At 49.9% G+C, this 21387-nt stretch overlaps 1 protein-coding gene across 2 annotated transcripts in view; it reads right to left on the minus strand.

Moving 5' to 3' along the window:
* The window catches only part of WHRN (whirlin), a 63361-nt gene extending 47905 nt beyond the window's left edge, over positions 1-15456 (minus strand). Inside the window, exon 1 of one of the 2 annotated variants that reach the window (XM_026113837.2) lies at positions 14709-15456. In XM_026113837.2, the coding sequence (XP_025969622.1) occupies positions 14709-15287 (579 nt within the window). In that variant the 5' untranslated portion in view covers positions 15288-15456. The remainder of the gene's footprint in view (positions 1-14708) is intronic. The other variant, XM_026113838.2, reaches the window with a different exon arrangement.
* Between the last annotated feature and the right edge of the window lie 5931 nt (positions 15457-21387).

Raw genomic sequence — 21387 nt, forward strand, 5'->3', positions numbered from 1 at the left:
GTCAGTCTACACCTCAAGCCCCGCTCCCATCCTGCCCCACCTGATTCACAGTCTGCAGCAGACGGCCGTTGCCATCATATGCAGCTTTCATACAGCTGCCATCCCACTTGCCCTATCAGCTTAATAACCTACGAAACAACTATGCCACAACATGAGCAAACCCTTCACACAGCTATGAGGTGGTGGAAGTGCTACAGGCAGCCAGGCACCTCCAAATCACACCAAACGTGTATACCAGCAGTGCAAGTATGCGGATATATAACAAACCATTGCAGGCACCACCAAGACATAGCCACTTTTAGGGAAAAAGCAGTAGCTTTCTAACAGTATGCAGCAACACTATAGGACCAAGTGAGAGAGGAAGCAAAAAATTCAGCTGGCTCTTTTCTAGAAGTCAGTCTCCCATGGCCCTGATTCAACATGGCCTTCAGGCATGCATTTAAGCGAGCAAGTATTTAACCATCTGCCTGTAACACGCTTAAGCACAGGTCTGAAAACATCAGCCAATGAAGCATATTTGTAGCTAAGCCTATTTATAAGAGTAGATTTCTGACTCATTAGCTTGCATCAACTTGGAAAGGCTTTTTTGTTTGTATGTTTTTTAAGATTGTTGTTTGTCTGGAAATGTATCTTCACCATCTACACTACAAAGCTAGACAACACATGTACTACTAGAGAATAACCCAACAAGTGATACCCCACACTGTCACTGTCCATAACAGAACACCTGAGCTGAGGTTAAGCTCAGGTTTTACCAGCTCAGGGGACAAATCCTTCTTTTACTGCAAGTACAAATCACCTGAGGAACCACCACTTTTAACTGCCCACAAGAAGCACGTTTGCTCCAGTAAGCCAAAGTGCTATCCTAGTTGAGGAAGGGGCCCAGCACTACAGTGGGAGGATGCGGGGCACAAGGCTTGCTCAGCACCACCTGGATTCTCCCGCTGGCCACCAGAGTCTTGTCAAAGTCACAGAAAAGTCAGCACGAACCGTTTCTCCATTGTGGTGACCATTAGAACCTGCTTTGCTCAAACATCCCAGCTCCCTGGAAGCTTTTTGCTCTTTAGGCAGTCGATAGGGATTCAAATGAAAGTTCACACGGCTGTGAGTGGAGATGAAACGGGAAGCAATGTTTTCCCTTGGAAAACAGCACCACACACGTTCTGTAATGAAGCACAGCAGGCATGGGAATGAGATCTGGCACAGGCCTGTGAAGTGACTGCATACATCCACACGCTGAACTAGACTTTCACTTGGCACACAGAGCTGCAAAATTACGAGGCATGAGGTGAGCCAAATGGGAGAAGCTTCCATACTATGTCCAAACAGAGTCAGAAATCACTATCAGCCACTTCTGTGAGCTCCAAGTGAACAGAGCTTTTTCCTCCATTTTCCGGCACAGGGAGACTCTCTCCAATTTCCCTTCTGTTTTTTCTGGCTCTGCAAAAGCTGATGCATCTGTTCATCTTCTGGTCTGCAAAAGCTACCCTCTTGGTATTCAAGGAGAGTAAGTTTATTACCCTTGTGAGGAACAGAGAGGAAAAATGATGCTCTCTGTTGCATAAAGACATCTTTCTGAACACTGACTTGACTTGTTTTTTCCCCAGAGGTGAGAAATTTGTGGTGACCTTTTGGAATTGTTTTCTAGCCCCTTGCGTGCAGCAGGACACAAGATAAATGTTCAGTGCTCCTCCTGGACCACCACCAGACCATGGAAAGGAACAGGATCTGCCAGGAGGAAGCCATTTCCCGGAAGCGTACAGCTCTCTTGTAGGGGCAGGCTGGTTCGGCAGACCAGATTCCAGATGGCAGGGGACCACCCATACACTGCAGAGCTTGCATCTGGCTTCCTCCACTGGTTGAGGAAGAATCTTCCTTCCACCACACTGGGGACACACGAGAGAGGGGTATACGCAGCAGCTCCTACACTGCTCCATCCCAGTTAGTCCCTTCTGTTCTGCTGGCTTACATTTCCATCAGACTCTCAGCAGCCTTCAGAGTCAGAAGGGATCTAGACTGATGTGACATCCCAAAGTAGTAGTTTGTAGATAATTTTCTCATCCACTGAGCATGATTATCCAGAACCTTTGGAAAGTTAACAGCACGAGATAAGACATAATGGCTTTCTCCTGCCAGCTGTTCTTCTGACAGTTATGAAGTGCTAAGGGAGAAGATTTCATTTCGAAGGATGCTCTAGCCTCAACACTGCCTCCTGTGAGGAATCCAAGAGACCACCATTGTGGAGCATTTGCCATAAATTTCTTAACAGCAGCTTGGTCCTGTCAATTTTATTGCTACAGCACTGGGACACTGTATGGATTGAATGAGACCCCTTACACTCACTACTAAGGCAATCAGGTGCAGCCTGCTGCTACACTACCACTGGGCCAGGATCTTAGGCCCTCTCCTCACTCCCCCTTACAAATGAAGCAAGGCTAGGCCTGGATGGCTCCTACCTGCAAAACCTCTACGAGTAAGCCAGAGGCTTGCAAAGTGCCTTGCACAGTGCTCTGCTCTGAGGCAGCACGTAGCTGTAGGGTGCTAGAGTGCCCTAAGGAAACAACCTCAGGATGAGACTCGAGGTTACAGTCTTGCTTCTAATAAAAGAAAGTGCTTTGAGCGGAGAGGTGCTGCATAAATGAAAATCACTAATAGCCATCGAAGCAGGCAAGAGCAAAGGCTAATGGGCAGAGCTGGAGAGGCAACAGCGTTAGGAGTCTCTGCAAGCCCTCAGGGGATGTACCAGTGCTAGGGGACAGTGACCGCTGCATTAAACAGGCAGCTCAGCATCACCAGCAGGATGGAAGGTTTTCAAGCTGAGGACACAGGGCCAAAGCTGTTCAGTGCAGAAAGGAGCTGGCTGATGCCAGGGCATCAGAGAGCACAGCAACAGATGCTGCCGCTCACAGGAGCCCCTTGCTCAGCAGCAGGAGCAGCCAGCCAGCCTTGCTGCCCGGAGATACAGTGTGGACAGAGTCCTATCATTCCCTGGCAACAGCCTAGAGCTGGGGCAGACCAGCTTCATGCAGATGGACAGAGTCCAAATACAGCCTCTGGCAGAAGCACCACACTGCCAGGACCGTAGGCACAAGGGGCTTCATGCTATCTTCCCTCCCCCATCAGAAATAACTAGTGCTGGCTCTGCTACACCCACTGGGAACCCTAGGACATGGGTGGAGATCATCCTGGATGGGCAGCTTCACACAAGTCTCCACGGCCAGATTCTGCCCTCCTGTTCCACAGGGGTTGGTTCCCCTGTAATTACAGATGTGGACAGTTGCTCCTCCTGTGCCCTTCCCCTTCCAGGGGACTGCACAGGCACCATGGCCATCACTGGCACCGACAGAAGTGTCATTTCCTCCATCTGATGTAGGATACAGCTTAGACATGGCAGGTCACAGCAGCTCAGCCATGACGACACAGGGGGTTACGGGCTAAGTCAGGAGGAGAACCAAAGCTCTGGCACCACAACAGTTAATCAGCCTTGTTAATCAGGAAAAGGAAACCCAGGCAGGTCCCCAAGGCCTGAAGTGCCCCAGGTGCCACCTTCACCTGCAACATCGCACACCCCCATCCCTCCCAGCTGCACTGCCCCAGCACAGGCAGGAGTCACACAGCAGGCAGTATGGGGTGGCATGGGCAAGGAGCTGTGCAGCACAGAGAAGCCAGGCCTGAAGAGAAGTTTGCCCTGGAGCTTCTGCAGCCCCATGTGGAATCGTGCGTTTGCAACTGGCACTCTCCATCCACATTTCATGCCACCGGCTGACACCAGGGACTCCTCGAGACTCCTCAAGACCCAGCTGTTCTAGGAAGCAGGATTATTCTCTTTTCTTTCTGTTTCATTTTCAATTTAATTTCTCAGGGCTCACAAGAAGGGGCCAACTGACTATCCGGGGATCAGAGGCACTAATTAATCACAAACCAGGAACTGCACAAGCAGCCGCCTCAACACATTTGTCATTGCCAACACGCAGGTATTTTGACCACTAGGGACCATATCCATGGCAGAGCGCAGGATCCATTTTCTAGCTCGTCCTCTCGAACATCAAGCTATTATCAGGAATTAATTTCTAGCCTGACCTACTTGGCTTCTCCCACACTGTACATCCACTCCAGCTTCTTTGCACATGTTTGCACAGGGCCCAAAAAAACACCTGAGCAAGGGCTTTTGGCCAGGTGCATTGGCCTCTTGGTGGAGAGGGGCTTATGGCAGGTTTCCCTCACTGTGACCTCCTCCCTTGTAAGCCTTCAGGCCACTTCCCTATGTGCCTGGCAGCCCAGCTAATGCTTGAACATCTAACACTTCCCCTTTCCCCACTCCCAACAAGGTGCCATAGTGCCAGCAGGTTGGCACAAGCCCATCGACCTCAGTGCTGCTGTTAGCTCTACTTACAAAATAAAGCACAGTGAGATCCTGCCTGCCTGCCCTTCCGTGTTGGGAGAGGTGCCAACAAAAAACAAGCAAGGGCCAGCACCTGCCCACACAAATCATGCACTTTCCATGAAGCAGGTCACCCTAGCTCCATGGGACAAAGAGGAAGGCTCTTCAGGTCAGAGTTTTTACCCAACAGAAAGAGTGGAAGACCACGGAGACAAAGGACAGGCTCTGGGTGTGAATAACACCAGGGAGAACTCCCTCACAGGCATCCCAGTTCTCCTGGGCCCAGCGAGAGCAGAGAGACTATAACAAAAGTAACAACATAATTCACGCTGCAAGCTCTCTGAGGAAGTATGTTATTCCATGGGCATACTGAACCTAATCCATTTGCACTGGACCATTAAATAAAATAATTCCACCTCCTTAATCTCCTCTGCAGCATCAGTCAGGTGCAGACTGTATCTCCATTTCCTTTCTCAAACCATTTCAGGGACCTGCTACATGCTGTCCAGTGCTGCTGTGCTCCATTCCAGACTCGGATATATTTGGCTTTGCCCCATCTATAATGTGTGTGGGGACCATGGCACGAAAGGTTTAATACTGGCATCAGAGTGCGCAGGCACACCTGGTAGAAGAAAAGCTTAAGGAAATAATTCAAGTGAATCTGGGGATTGCTGCCAAAACATGTAGCTGGGAAACAGCCACTGATTGCCTGGAAGTATTATTAGAAGCAGCAAGTGGTAGAGAGAAGGGCAAATTGATTCCATAAGGCCACTGATCCTCTGACACTGTGTTATTTAATTATCCATCAAGTCCTTCAAGAGCAAAGTAATTGCTCAAAATAAGCAAAAAAAAAAAAAAAAAAAAGAAAAAAGAAAAACATGCACACACACATATCGTGTGCCCACACAAGGTATTACCTTTAAAAGAAAAAAGAAAAGGGGAGCGGATCGCACTTTTGCCCAACAATTGCTACCCCTCAGAGTCATAAATAACACACATGTCGGGGAAGTGGGAGGTGGCTTTGGGCTCCTACATAGCCTTGACAAATGCCACCTTCCTGAAAGCCCTCTGCATCAGGCTGAGCTTGCCCATCGAGTCTCACATTGCCAATGGCAGCTTTCCTCTTCTGTAATTTCCCCCCTCATTCTGCTTCTCAAGGGAGCTGAAAGGTTGAAGGCTGCCCAAAAACATCTTCCAGGCCTTCCAAAATGCCCCCAGTAGGAACACAGATGTTTGAAATCAATGACAATTAATCACCAGCATTCTTCTGGCAGCCTGAATAAAATACACGTCCTGCACGGATGCAGCCCACTCACCTCCACTACTAACGAAGTGAGCAATCTATTCCAATTCATTTTGTTAGTGGGTAGATCGCAGTTTGATACAAGAAGCATTAACTATGAGCCATCCTCCCCCTTGCTACAGACGCAAGCTGCTTTCTTCCGACAATAACAGACTCGACAGAGCTGTTTGGCTTCTTGGGCTGCTCAGATAATGGGTATTCAAGCACTTGCTCCATTTGCAAGCTGCAAAGGTCAGTGTGAAGGTTATCAGTCATTAAAGTCCCACACAATTTTGCACCAACTAAGCCCAGAAAAGTAAGGCACAGACTTGGAAAAACCGTGACGGGGAGAGAAAGGCAGAGATACCACAGGAGGGAGGCAGAGGGAGCTTTTACAGCATGTTTCAGAGCCTTGGAGGAACAATTTGCAGAAGTTTGTCTAACCACTATTCCCTGCACTCTTACAATGTTCCCATTAGATCCAGGGGGACCCAGGCTGGTCTCAGTCCTGCGGGCCTAGTTAGGCAGAGCAGAACCATCTCACTGCCAGTGGAGAAGCAGCAGCTCCCTGTTTCTGCTATGGAGGTGAGAGGACTGCCGAGAGGACTGCCAGACCTTTTCCATGAGCTTGTTTGAGGTTTATTGGCTAAAGGGCTCCTCTGCAGGTGGAAAGGATGGAACAGAAGACAGCAGGCAGAGGCGATGCCTGCATGACCCCCTCAGAGACTTGCTTCAAGGATCCTCTGCAGACAGCACAAGTGTTATAAGGCTATTACAGATGCAATCAGGCACCTCAGTATAAGGCTGGAGGCTGAGTTTTTGCCAGGCGCTGTACAAACGCATAGGGAGACACTGTCCCTTGCCCCAGGCTGCAGTCTTAATCACTCATATGAGTTGGGCAGGGGAAGATGGAGGCAGAGGGGCAAAGGAGCGTGACCGGCCCAAGGCCACAAAGCAGCCAGGGAAAGACGCTGAGGTTCAATGCTCTCCTGGCACTCCAGCCTCCTGCTCAGACCACAGCCTGGTAAGCTGACAGGCAGCACGGGCAGGGAACGTAAATGTCTGGGCATGAGCAAGAAGGGCTCTGGAGACGGGCCCTTCCAGCCTAAGAGAAGGCAGGCTGGCCAGGCCACGCCGCTGATGCCCACGTCGTGCTGGTGGGACGAGCTGCCAGTAGGCCCACAGCCAGCCAGCTCAGAGCTTTCCTCAGTGCTAAAAAGCCTCAGACCTTGCTGAGACCAGCAGTGAGAGCAAAGTCCAGCCCAGCACAGACGGCTGGCCATATCCTAATCAGCTCTGACAGTCCTACTCTAGGCATGGGCAGTATTTTTCCCCCAGGTACAGCATATGCCAAGGAGGATGTAAAACAGCACTTAGCCTTACAGTCTTGAGGCTGTAGCTGTAAATGAGATGCCTTGGATCAAGGGTATCCCCTTCCCATGTTGCCTGACAAAGACCAGGGGAACTGCTTCAGTGCAGTGGATCCGAGACATCGGTCTGGGAGGACGTGTGGCTGGGGTGGGCAGGAAAGCAGAAAACTGGTGCAAGAAAAAGACCGCATAGAGTAGATGCAAGTGGAAAAAGAGAAAGAGAGCAAATGAGATACAAAGGACAAGTGGAAGCAGTCCAGATGGAGCACGGGATGAGAGGAATGAGAGAAAAAGCAGTGAGGTTGCTCAGGGATAGGAGATGGAGAACGCGAGATGTATTCTTGTGTATTCCCCCGTGTCTCAGGAAGACACAGGGGAATTGCAGGAGGCTCGGTGGAATCAGCCCCTCCTCTCACAAAGCAAAGGTGACAACAGTTTGATTTTCAAGTAGTGGCACTTATGCAAATACATGCAAATGACTGTATAATTATGCTGATTGTGCACATTAAGCTCCAAGGCACTGGGAGGCCCATGTCCCTTTCACCTGGGAACGTCAAGGGAAAATCTTAGCTCCAGGGCTTTCTTGCTAACCCTCTAAGGGCTGAACCTCATTTCCAGGCAACGGCTCTGTCACCTCCCCTCCCTCAAAACTAGTCACTGCCCAGTACATCCCTCCTACAAGCCCAGGACAATTTTTAAAACAAAAAATGCCAGATGGTTTTATTTTAATGCAAGCCTGGAAATCTGTTCTGTTCTTTCTGGGAAAAAAAAAATCTAGATCAAAACCCCAAATGTTTTTTTCCCTTCTCTCCTCTTATCACTACACATCAATCATAGCACTGAAAAAAGCAATAAATGTGATGAGAACGACCAAAATATCCAGACTGTGCTTATTGTCTGGATATCGCTAGTTACTTGGTGCTCAGTGTCTGCAATAATCAGAGGCCCTTCCAGCCTTCCCTGCCCACAAACCCCATCCTGAGAGTTTCAGATGCAGTTTCCGAGCCCCAGCACTGAGGAGCTGGCAGGAATGGAGATCCTATGGGCTGTGCAAGTCCTTGCTTTACCTGCACTTACTTATCACTTGATGGTCAGTAAGAGAAAATTCACAGGGCACCCAGTCAAAAGAAACTAAGCCAAATCATTTTAGCAGATGTGTTGTCAGCTCAGGCGAGGGGATTTAAAAAAAGCAATAATTCTCCAAGGAGACATGGCACTGAAGAAGGTGTCAAAAAAATCCATCATCTTTCCTGTGGAGAGAGGAACTGAGTGAAGATATTTTAACCCATCAGCTATGTTGTACACTATCACTTCTGTTTTCTTCTGACGGACACTGAGAGGAAAGACAGGCTTTTATCCTTTGGACTACCTTATCAATTTCTCTACTGAGGCAGAAATATTTCTTTACAAGGAGCTCAATGAATAACGTATTTATACTCCAAGAACACAAAGATGCCATAACGATACTAGCACCGACAAACAAGCCATTATCAATGCCAACAGGAAGCAGCCACCCCTGCTTTGAAGAATTTAGTTTCAACAGAGATGACAGAGAGGGAGTGATAATAGAGTATTATCATTCCTGCATTACAACTTGAGGCAAGGAGACATTGAGGACCTTATTCTAACCTTTTACAGCAGTATAGTGTCATTTGATTTCATTACAGCCGATTGTGATTTGCTGACATAACGAAGGGAAACAGATGACTTGGTAACTTGCCTGGTGCAGCGTGGGAAATCAGTGGCAGAGCAGCAAATACAGCCCATCCCTGCTCCAGTGCAATAGCCAAATCCACCTTTCCACAGGACCTGGGAGATGCTTTCTGTACATACAAGTTCACCCCACTGCCCAAGTTATAAACTACTTTAATTTGATCAGCTCAGCTTAGCTCACAGTGACCACCAAACACTGCTCTCAGCCTAGCAGTCTGACCCTCAGTATCAGGTTAGGATCAACACTCACGCCTGGCCCAAAGGGACTGCGTCATCAGATCTGCCTGTGAAACCAAGAACATCACTCGCCAGATCTATACCCTGCCACTGCAAAGAGCCCTTCCCTTTAAGAATCATTAAAACTAATTTAAAATGCAAATGCCTCCAAGTCCAGAGTGCCCCCCCTTTCCTAGAGGGAGATTCTAGTGACATTACACTTCCCACTGTCACCCTCAGAGCTCAGCTGGCTGCTGAAGTTAAAATGGAAACCGTTTGCAGGACAGAAAAGCGGAGCAGAAGCCTGAGGCATTGCCAGACACCTGCCTTTGAAGCTGCAAGTAGTTTCTTCTACGTTGTTTGGGGTTTTTTGTCTGTCTGTTTTGAAGCGTACTCAGAGACCGAGGAGCAGGTTATTGCTCTAACTATTGGAGTAGGTGCTGGTCACATCCTTCTTTTCCATGCTCCAGCCATCTGAAAGATCCCATGGGAAGGGGAGACCTTTCTAGGCTCTGGATTAGTCAGTGACTTCTAAAGTACAGAGACAGAGACAAGCAAACAGGCATTTAAAGGAATAAGTCTGATGTCTTTCTTGGAATCAGGAGACTGATATCAGCTTCACTCTCATTCATCCTAACCATGACTATACACGACAGTCCACAGCCTCAAGTACTTGGAGGGTTAAAAACTAACTGAAAAAAACAAGCTGCAATTGTTTCTATTGTTACAATTGCATGTACACTACAGTGCTTACTGACTGCAGCAAATAAGCACTCTCAGATAATGATCAATTAATTGGGCAACGATAAGAAATAATGAAATGAGGTTTGCTTTCTTGCAAGCTGCCTGGAAGGTAAAATTGTTCTAAATATACTTCCAAGCTTCAGAGCGGCACATCTCTTCTGTCATTTCTCAGTGGTCTCTTAGCAATATCACAAGGGCCCAGCATACAAGCAGCTTGAGCCCTTTCTACCCCATAGAAAATATTACAGTCACTTAAGAGATCACCTGGTTTGCTGTCACGAACATCCAAATGAACAGAACATTAAAATAATTAAAAAGAGATTAAAAAAAATAATAATAATAATAATTCAATGTCTGCTTGGCACTGTCAGAGTGGGAGAGGGAAAGGCTGGTTTGGAGTGAATGAAAACCTCTGGCTCTATCAGAGACTAACAGCATAAACAGAGATGGTGCCGGCTGGCAATCCGAGCCCGTTCCATCATGGACGAGCCTTCCCTGGCAGGGATGCAGAAGGGAGCAAACCTGCTACCGGGAGAGAGCTCGCGGGCTCACAGATTGCTGTGCTGTATTCTGGAGCCTCTTCTCTTCTCAGTAACAAATCCGCCTTATCCCAAGCTTTCTGCTGACCCCCTCATGCCAGCAGCAAAACCCACAACTTCCTTTCAAAGCCACTCTAAAGAACCAGTAACAGCACCAGCAACTTAAAAACTAACCCAGTTCCTTCAGAATGAGTATGATGCAAGTCCATCGACTTCACCAAGGTTACTGCAGATTTACACCAAGATGGACAGAATAATCATGCTAAGACAGATGCACCTAAGTCAGCAGTTTTGATGATTTTGATCAAATTATTCTGGATTCACCTGGTTGAACAGAAAGACAGAGCAAGCCAAATGGTCTCGGGACCCATATCAGCCCAGCTCTTTTAAGGCTGGGTGTAACTCATTAAGCCAAATCCTCATTTGTTATAAATCAGGATTGATCCATCAGTCATGATACTACACACTCACTTCTCTCCCCTTCCTTCCTCCTCCCCAAACAATTTAAAGGACACAAAAACCTACTACAAAGCAGTGAAAGTAAGTGACAGGGGAGAGAGTGGATGTTAAAAGCAAACATCAGAGAAGAGCAGAAATACCTCCCTGTGTCACATTCTGATGGTCTAAAACAACAAGTACCTCCATCTTAACTACTCTGGACAAAATATTATAGCTTATTGATACAAGCATTCAGCACTACTGCTATAATATCAAATGTGTACTGTAGAGAGACTGATGAAAGCCAAGTGAGTTCTAAAAATATGACAGGCAATAATACACGCTTCTTCACTTAAATCTTAATTTAAATTATAAAGATCTTTTGCTAAATTGCACTCTTGAATGCTGGAATGATCGAGCTATAATTGTAATGGAGTCATTTAATTTTGATCTAGATGAAACAGAGCACAAAGCAGACAAGACATAAAACTCCACTACTCACATAAAGGTTAAGAAGCTGGTCATTAAGTAAATTGATTTGGAGTGCTTAGGTAATCTCATCATTTAATTCAGAATTCCACTTTTTATCTAATTTACACTAAAATAGTTACAAGTCCCACTGCACCAGTCACAGGACACCAATAAATTTTCAGGGGGAACAGTGTGCAACACATTACTCGCGTCTTCTTTGCCTGACATAATGGCAGTTTCCATTTGGGGCCACGATTCCACTCTTGGTATATCATGTCTCTGAGTGATGCTTGAAAATAGGAGACAGCAGAGAAAAACTGCCTCTTACCCCACTCAGAGTCCCTCTTTCCTCTTAGAGGCAAGTCCTGGAGAAAAACTGGTACTCCTGCACAGCCAGACATACACAAAAAGAAAGCAATGGAGTTATGATTTGTAAAAGGAATACAACAACTGGCTTGTCAGTGTCGAGAGATTTCATAACTGGGTTAAGATTACGTGGTTATTCACTGCTCTGTTTGAACAACTGCCTTGTCTAATTCATAGCTCAGCATCTCAGAGCATCCAGACAAATAAAGTTGATTTCTAGTTCAATAAGTAACTTTTCTGTCTGTTGTACTCTAGAGAGAAATGTGCCATGGACTGAAAGAGCCTTCCTGACCTCTGCAATCATCTCACGCCCTTAAGAACAAGCTTTGACAACTTCTCTCACAGCAACACACTTTGCATATTCTGAATACCAAGACTGTCACAAAGAGACTGTTTTTTGCTGCAGGACAGTCAAGATGGAAGTGCAGCCTGGAAATCAGACTCTCTTTCAGAGAGACAGAGAGCCAGACTGTCACGCCACATATAGAAATGGGAGCCATGCTTTCATCAGACAGCTGCGGATGGAGAGTTCACCATACCTACTAAAGTAGGTGGACAGTGTTTGCGGGGATCTGGCTACACAGCCACTGGTTTGTATTAAGAAAGCCCCTCTCTGCTCACCTTTTGCAAGCAATAATCCTAACCTTCCTAGGAAGGAAAAAAAAATACAGATTCATCTGTATTTGATCCTGACTACTGCGTGCACATAAATTCCTACGAACAAACCCAGCTCTGGTGTAAGCCTGCTTAAGAAACAGACAGTGATCTACTACTGAGTAGATTATAGCCATCAGTGAGGTCAGCGAGATTTGCTTAGGTGTAAGAGACCAGAACACGGAGGCCTTCACTGAGCTGTAACAAATACACCAAAACTGAGTTTGAGCTTGCTGGATTTCAGGGGAAAGTAGAGAACACAGGGTCAAGCTATCCTGTGCATCAACTAGCTCCTGCCACCACAGCTCCAGCAGCAGGGACACCCTGCAGTGCCTGGATGTCCAGAGCGTGGACAGAGGTATTTGTACGTTAAGCCCAAGGAAATCCCTCAGAAACTGCCCACTGTCTGAATGCAGTCTACTTCTCTGCATTTCCCTGGTTTTCTCCCCAGTTCCACAATAGGCAACACAGGACAACAAATTAGCATTTATTTTAAAATGTCCAAAGGAGCCAATGTAGTTTGTGATGTAAGTCTCTCTCTGACTCTCTTTACAAGGAAAAGAGGTGCTTCGTACCACCACTAAGTGGGTCATAAAACTTTTTCTGGAAACAGGAGAGTGCATGAGTTCTAGAAGATGCCAGTACAGCCAGGTGCATGACGAAACTGTTGTTTAAAGAAGTTCAGCTCACAAGCAGAAAATTTCTAAGCCTCCCTTTCATGTCAAGATCACACCAGCAAAATATAGCTCTTGTTGCAGAACAACCCCTTGGCAAATTGCGTCCTACAGGAATCATTTTTGTGCAGGAAGCACTTAGCTTTACACAATATTAATAGAGCCTACAAGACATCATGCACATTATATTAGAGAACAAACCGAAACAGTTATTATGTGAATTACCCAGCAGAGCAGGTTGAATCAGTGACAAAGTCATTAGCGGAACAGAAGAATTCCTGACATCTGGTTTCTACCCATACCAATGCAGCAGACAAAATACACTTTGGGGAATCTTCAGGGCACAAAATCACAGGCCAACTTGCAAAACTTCTACTGTTGTTTGTTCTAGCATTAAGAAAAAAAAAAGCAACAAATGAAAGAATTCCTACAAATCCTTTCTCTGGTCTCAAAATTACTCAGGACTAATTTTCAGCCTGGAAAATACGCTCTTGCCTGAGGAACAGATAGAAAGACCATGTGGGGAACATGCAGGTTGACTGGAGAAGACGCTGTTTAAAGCCACGCAAGATTAATGCGCTCATGGTGGAAGGCATCACAGGAAGCAGGCTGCAAACAGAAGTGCTTTTGCTTATTATGGAAGAATTAAAGCACAAACACCTGCAAAAGAGCCTTGCCATCCCAGATACCACTTCTCCGTGCGCTGCCTACAAATTGGAGCCCTGAGGGTCTAGACTGGCTCACTAGGTTCATGGCTGCTGCTGCTGCGCCATAAGAATACTCTGAGCTGAGTCCACCAATTTGGCAACAAGCCACTGCGATATGCCAGCAGAAAGTCATTCAGCTGGCTCAAACATGGGCTTAGCCACTAAACAGCGAGCTTCAGGTGAAAAATGGCTCAGTTTACAGAGCTTCCCCACCTAGCCTTACATGAAAGCCTTCACGGACAGCAGCCTCGCCATTATTTATTATAACAGATTTCGGAGGCATATGGAAATGTGGTGTGCTGCATACATACACTGAGAGACCCAGTGGCACTTCAGTTGTGTAACTGTTCTTCTCACTCTGACCTACTCAGAAGGGGATCTAGGATCTGCTCCCGGTTTTGGCACTAGGCACTCCTAGCAGGGGGCAAGCCGTTCTGCTTCTCTGTGCCTCAGTTTCTCCACCTCGGGGAAGAGGCAGCACGGTCTAGCACTTAAAAGAAACATGCCTTGCAATCAGGCTCGGACGGATTTCCAACTTCCACAAGTCTCCCAGACTGAAAAGACGGCACAAGCAGCACTGTTACATTTCATAGAAACCTTGCGAGAAAAAACACACTGCCACATTTCACAGAGACGCTGTGAGGGAAAAAAAGCATTACTTGGCTCTGAAGGGAAGAACCTGCCGTGCCAGGAACTATGCACGACGCCAGACTTCCCCCGGGAGCTAGCTACCGCCTGTGCCATCAGCAGGTGTCCTTTAGGATTTTCACCCGAAACTTTCCAGCTCGTCCTCGCTCACTACTGCTGCCTGCTCGACGCGCCTGCTGAATCCAGCGCGGGGCAAACGCGGCCGCTCCGCCGGCGGCTCCCCCCGCCGAGCCCCGGGCAGGGGCGGCGGCAGCGGCTCGGGGGCCTGGCGGGGCGGGCGGGACGGCGCAGGCAGCCGGGACGGGGGGCAGAGCAGCCCGGCACGGGAAGGGCGAGACGGGGCGCAGCCCGGCAGCGGCTGAGGCAGGACGGGGCGGGTGAGCCCGAGGCAGGGGGAAGAGGCAGGGCCCGGCGGGCAGCGGGACGGGGCGGGCAGCAGCCAAGCCCCCGGGCCGGCGACGGGGCGGGACGGGCAGCGCCTGCCCCCGGGCCGGGAGCCGCTTACCTTGACGGCCTCGGCGTGGGTCACCCTGTCCAAGGACTTGCCGTTGACGCCGAGGATCTGGTCGCCGACGCGCAGCCCCTCCCGCTCGGCCAGGGAGCCCGGCTCCACCAGGGACACGTAGATGCCGACGCCGTGCTCGGCGCCGCCGCGGATGCTGAAGCCCAGGCCCTCGTGGGCCTTGCTGCGCCGCAGGGTCACCTGCCGCAGCTCGCCGGGGGGCGCGGCGGGGGCCGGGGCCGGCGGCAGGTAGGGCCCCTCGGCCGTGTACTGGTCGAAGAGGAGCTGATCGGAGCGCGGCAGGACGAGGCGCAGCAGCGGCAGCAGCTGCCGCCGGCGCGGGCCGTCGAGGAGGGCGCGGAGGGAGCGCACCAGGTCGCAGACGTTGCGGCGGCCGTGGTAGGCGTTGAGGCAGAGGATGAAGCGCTCCCGCTCCGCCTCGCTCAGCAGCGCCGTCAGCGCCTGGTGCAGCCGCCGCACGTTGGCCGACAGCGGCCGCGGCGCCGGCCCCGCCGCCGAGCCCAGCGAGCCCGACGAGGAGGACGAGGAGTGCACCGACACGCCGTCCAGCTCCGCGCTCATCCTCCCGGCCCGGCCCGGCCCGCCGCCCCCGGCCGGTCCCCGCCGGTCCCGACCGGACCCCGCCGCCGCCGCGGACGGCGCCGCACGCGCCACTCGCCCTGGCCGCGCGCTGGCCGGCGCCTCGCGGCGGCTCCCCAGGAAGTGACGTGCCCGCCGTTGCCGGGAGACGGGTTATACAGTGCGGCCCCGGCGGCGGGGCGGCCGCCGGCCCCGCCCCCCAGCCGGCCCCGCCCCCAGCCGGCCCCGCCCCCCGGCCGTCAGGGCTAACGGCCGCCGCGGGGCCCCTTCCCGCGCGGCGCGGCGGCGGGCTGAGGCCGGCGCACAGCTCATCGCAGGAGTGAGCCGCGCAACAGCGGCCTCTCCCGGGGCAGGCGGCGGGCCAGCCCTTCCCAGCCGAGGGCCCGTCGAAGCGGCAGCTTCCCCTGCCAGAGAAACCCCTCCGCTTGTCTTTGCGCCCGGCCTCCCGCCTGCAGCGGGACAGCAGAGCGCAGGACAAGCGGCGTTTTACACAGCCGTGGCTGCTCCCCGTCCCCACCCCTCCCCCGCTCCCGCCGCCCGGCCCCGCACGGGCAGGCTGCATACAAAGCAGCGCGGCCCGGCTCAGGGGTTAGCGGGCAGGAATCGGTTTACGCTCCGAGAATAGCTAACCCCGGCCACGCAGCGCCCGTCCCCAGCGAGCTGGTTATTTGACCCGTGCTGCTGTTTTTCCATTGCCCCGGGCGCCAGGCAGTGGATTGTCATTAAGTTATAGTTAATGCCAATAACTCACCCCCCCCCCCCAAAGCGGTGGCTCAGCAGAGCGCCTCAGCGCACGGGGCGCCTCAACGCCCCTCGGGGGGAGCCGAGGTCGCCTCCCCACAGCCCTTCCCGCGAGGGATCCCAGGGATCTAGGTCCAGAAGGGCAGATCACGGCAGGGCTCTTCTCGCCTCGGACCTTGCCACGCACCTCGCCCCCCCCTTCCCCACTCCCACGTCAGTCCTCCCCTCTCTCCGGTTCGGGCTTTCGGGGCGGACTGGCTTCCCACGCGTGCAGGGAGCCTAGCAGGGGTCTGCTCGCTTGGTACCACCCGCCTCCACCGCAGCAGAACAAGGTCTGGAAGGAGAAATCACCTAAACCACGCGGTGCCCCAGCATCGGTAACGTTAGATCCCTCCACCTGGACACGGCTGAGCCCTCCCGCCCCAAACTGCAGGAACAAGCTGCTGAATGACAAGACGAGCTCACCCAGAAGTGACGCTTTGAGATTAGAAGCCAGTGCAGAAACCTAGAGATTTTCCCAGTTGCTAGCTGAAGGATTTTTTTACTACTCGAGTTCTTCGTTTTTCTACGAGCTCTCCGGAGCACTGAGCAAAGGCAATTTGCTGTCTCAGCCGTTTGAGACCTTTCCGTCTTCGCTGAAGTGCGTTCTACCCACTGCAATGGAGAATTAAACCTACTTTATCAGATGCACTTGATAGCAGTGGAATTCATTTCGTTCATGGATGTGATGAAAAAGCCTTAACAGCTGCTTTCCAAGTCGTTTCATGCATTAAAGCTCTGGTGGCGCTTTCAAAGCCTTATTTAAAACAAAAGCAAACAAAGCAGATTGCTAATTGAAATGCGGGTTCTAACCGTGGGTGATAAGTAGAGGGAACAGTCAACGTAACTGGAAAAAGGGACAATATATTACAGGAAAGTGAGTAAAAAAGGTAAAAAAAACCCAAAAATACACCCACATGAAAACAAAATGAAAACAAGGTAGAGCATGTCTCCGAATTGCTCTCGTACATAATTTTAATGCCGAGTAACCTGCCTCAAGGACTTCTCTGTTTAAAGTACTAAGAGTCCCACACGCGCAGCATCTGAGCAGCTCAGATCTGGTTTTATCCTAAGAGAAGACGCAACTTCGTTAACACGAACAGACACGAAAAGCGCTGCCCGTGCCCCGAGCCAGCCCCGACGGGAGCAGCGCGCCCGGCCCTTCCCGGCCCTTCCCGGCCCTTCCCGGCTCGGCGGGGCGCCGCGAGGCCGGGCAGAGGCAGCGGTACCCGTTGAGCCGCCGCTACCGGCGTCTGAGCAGGTTTGCAGAAATAAACCCCAGCCTGCCTGCACGCACCGAAGAGCTGCTCTGTGCTTCACCTCCCGAGGCCCCGATCCATCCCCCCGCACGCACCTAAATTCAGCCCTTGACCCGCTCCCAAACCACAGCAGCCGCCGGGACTCAAAGACCCCAAGCTGCACTGAGGGAATTTGCTCCCTGATACTTTGACTGCTCCTCTGGAAGCTATTGCAAAGTCAGTTCCCAGAGCCCGAGACAAGTTCAATCCAGTGACACTGAGCGGAAACGCACACAGCTTCCACGGGAGCAGCTGCTTTGGGAAACTATTCTGTTCTGCTGCTGCTGGGACAATTCCATCCGCGGAGGCTGTTTGGGATGGGGCAACTGCCCCATCCCGTTGCTTGTGGCCATAGGGCAGCTCCAAGGCACCCCTTTATAGTGGGGCTGGATTTCATGCCTCTGCTGGCTTCTTCTCACAAATGGTACAAAAAAAAAGCACACAAAGTTTTACTCCCCAGATGTTTTAGATTTGGATTGCTCACACACTGCCAGTTGGATTCTCATCTTATACTGTATAACCAGGGACCCCTGACTGCTTTTCCCTCGAAGAAAGGGATTCAGACCTTCTGGCAGAACCTCAGAGCTGAAGTGAAGCTGACTTGATTTCTAGGGGCTTTATCCTTTCCACTGCTGTAAGCGCTTAAGCCATACAAGTTGAGGGATTGCAGCACAGGGCCTTGGGAGGAAGAGGAGGGGGGAGAGAGGGTTCACCCAGCTCTTAGGCACAGGAGAGTTCCCACATTTGAGTAAAATCTCACAGCTTTCTCAGCACGAGTAATGCTGCTACACAAGTTTCTCAGCAGCTATTGACGGGGACTCGCAGTCACCAGCTTTTCACTACCGTAAATCAAAACCCTTTCAAAAACAGAGCTCTGCCAGCTTTTTGCCAGCTGAAGATTCGGCAGCAAGTGCTCAGGATGGACGACGGTCCAGTGCCTTCAAGGCCATGTACAGCTGAACTCTGCATAACTCAGCTCCCAAACAGCATTTCAGATCCAACAGATAACTCGTGCAGCAGACTGCCACAGACCTAGCAAGAGCTGAAAAGGTGGGGGGGTTTTTAAGTCATCCCTGCACCACAAAATAATCCAATGCATTTGCTAAGTGCCAAATGAATAAATTGCCTAACCTTTCCACTTTAATCCACTGTAATCACTTTCCAGAGCACTCTTTGAAAAGTGAGCTCCATGTTTCCAGAGCAGCTGTGCTCCTAATTAAAAGGCACTGTAGCAAGAAGACAAGGAAAGGTATTTGTTTGGAAATTCCTTGCTGCAGAGTAGGAGGATTTTGCTGAAGGGCCAGGGAGGAGGCAGCAGCTGCCTTTGCCACTAGGCTCCTTAAGAGAGTATTAGGAGATGGCTGGCACTCAGGGCTGCCTCTTGGTTAAATCCCTATTTAGCAGATTGGCTACCAATCCTCTGTCCCTGGGCAGCTGGACTGGGTTGCGCAGTTCAGACGTGCTTTCCTCAGCATGGATGAGAATCAGCCGAGTGCTGCAGCTAAGCAGTCTACAGAAATAGCCAATGCAGAGGAAAAAGTGGTATAAGGGTTTTCCAGCAGACATCGTGGGCACCACCTCACTGTTTGCCTTGCAGCGAAGCCAAATCCAGCACATTCAGGCATGAGCTGCCCTCCGTGCTGGGTGCTGTGCCAACAGCAGAGACGTGCGCTCCATCGCTTCAGCTCCAGGTGTAACAGGCAGAAGTCAGATGTGAAAGCAAAGCAGTAGGAACAGTGAGAAATCATCGTTTCAAGGGGGATTTTCTGAGCACTGAGTTACAAGTATAAATCTAACCTACTTGCAACAGGAATGTTTCCAATTTATGGGCACTGCCAAGCTCAATCAGACCAAGTTTAATCTGACCTATTCCAGCTGACAGCCAGTGGTGGATGCTTAAGAGTAAGGTTCAAGCAGGCAGAGGAGATAGGGAACTAAGGTACTTCTTAAATCCTTCATTTGCATGTCTAGTAATCTACGTGCTCATGTTGCTCAATGCAACATTGATATGTTGCTTAAGCAAAGTCAGCCTGAAACAGAGGTTCAGCTGGGGAGAAATTCTGCTGTTTCTCAGTCTGCAATAGAACATCAAAGACAAGTGTTTTAGCCCAGAACCACCGAGATATGGTGTTTCTATAAAGATGGACAGCACAGGATTACAGCTTATCAGCCAGGTAGACTGCCTATATTAAAAAAATCAAACTAAGCAAATAAAGAGCATTCATGTTGCCTATGTTACCAGGAATGTTTTGTTTCCATGCCATTGGAATGCTTTGAGACTCATATTAAAGCAGAGCATTGAAGCTGCTCAAATCAAAATACAGTTTTATTTTGAGGAAGCATTTTCTGTAGATGAAGCTACCTGTTTTTGGAGGAAGATCCTTCCATCTAAAGAAATTTCAACCTGCAGTGATCTCCCCACTGTGCCAGCACCACTAACTGTAACCCTGCATCACAACCCCAGGCAATTTAAAAGCCACAAGCCTTTTCTCTGGTGATGTCCCATGCTGATGCTCTCTCCAGTTCTTTCCCAAATACCTGTGAGAAAAAGCCACTTACATCACAGACTTCCTTCCAATGCCCAGCACAAGTCATCTGTAATTCATGACGTGGGCCCAGATGCTGTAGACAGGCAAGGAAGAGACTCGCTGAGGAGCACGGGTCTTTATTATTGCCCGATCTCTCATTTGGCCAGTGCGTTAGCTTTGTTGTTAGCACTGTTAAACTTCTCAGTGTGTAAAGATATACAGAGCCTGATCATGAGTGTTGACTATCCTTAGGTGTTAGAGGTGGTGTCTCCAGAGCAGAGCAGCAGCTTAGGTAAGCTTAGAGCCAGCTTTAGTGGTCTAAGTAATTAGCTTCATGGAAATTGCACCAATTTATATTAACCAAAGAAATCATTGAGCAAGTCAAATATGATCACACAGATGAGCCAAAAGACAAGGGAGGACTAGATGGGAGATTTGCACATGAGCTTGCAGGCTGGTTTAACTGAGGGGAGAGGACAGTCTTTATCCTCAGTTTTGCTTTTAGGCATCAACTGGGATCTAACTTGCACACAGAGTGCCAGGGTACAGAAATGATGCCTCCACTCCTGAATTCTCCTCCTGTGGCACGTCACTACCCAACCCAGCAGTCCAATAGACTCCACATTGCAGGCAAGGACTGCCTCACGCTAAGCATCTGCACACCAAGGCCTTGACTTCTCTAGGTGCAGCACTGGAGACATCTGAATAACTGCAGAAGCCCCTTGCAAGTACCGCTCAGCCCAGCATAGACATTCTCTGAATCCCATCCCACATGAGCTGTAATGCTCACAACAGTCACCATGGCTGGAGAGCACCAAATGTATTCAGGTGAGAAGTACAGTCCCTTTCCAAAGGGCTGTCTAAATATATCAGCAAATTCAAGACTGGCTTGAGCATTGCAGAGCATTAGCTCATTTGCACAAGTTTAGCTTTCCACCAGGTGGGAAATTCAGGGGCTTCACTCACACTGAGTACTGACAAACCCAAACAGAGCTAATCTAATTTGTGCTTAATTTGAAGAAATTTTAGTCTGTCAGTCTGTTAGACAGCTAGGACTTATACTCTGTGGGCCAACATTGCCACCAAATTACACAGCCTTGTGGGCTAAAACATCACTTCATGCAATGGTGGAAATAAATACTGTCTCTGAGGTTGGCATCAGGAGCACAACTCAGCCCAGCAAATAGGATAATTCAGCTTTGAGGTCCAATTGCACAGTTGTGGGAGAACAAATAAGCTTGGGAAGAAAGGGAGGTTACTCTTTGCAGCTGCTCACAGAAGCACCTTTTTTGGTTACCTCTATCACAACAGATACTGTCCACAAGGCATCTGAGGGGTAAGTGCAAGACAAAAGTCAGGGGCAGCAGTTCACTCCCGCCTGCTGTGACTACCCTGAAATAATGCAGAGCATCAGGCAATTCTCTCCTCAGGTGTGTTCACCACACTACAGTTTTTGCTGTGCTGAGGTTTTTGCTC

Source organism: Dromaius novaehollandiae, chromosome 20 (assembly GCF_036370855.1).
Source record: "Dromaius novaehollandiae isolate bDroNov1 chromosome 20, bDroNov1.hap1, whole genome shotgun sequence".
Classification (NCBI taxonomy): Eukaryota; Metazoa; Chordata; class Aves; order Casuariiformes; family Dromaiidae; genus Dromaius; species Dromaius novaehollandiae.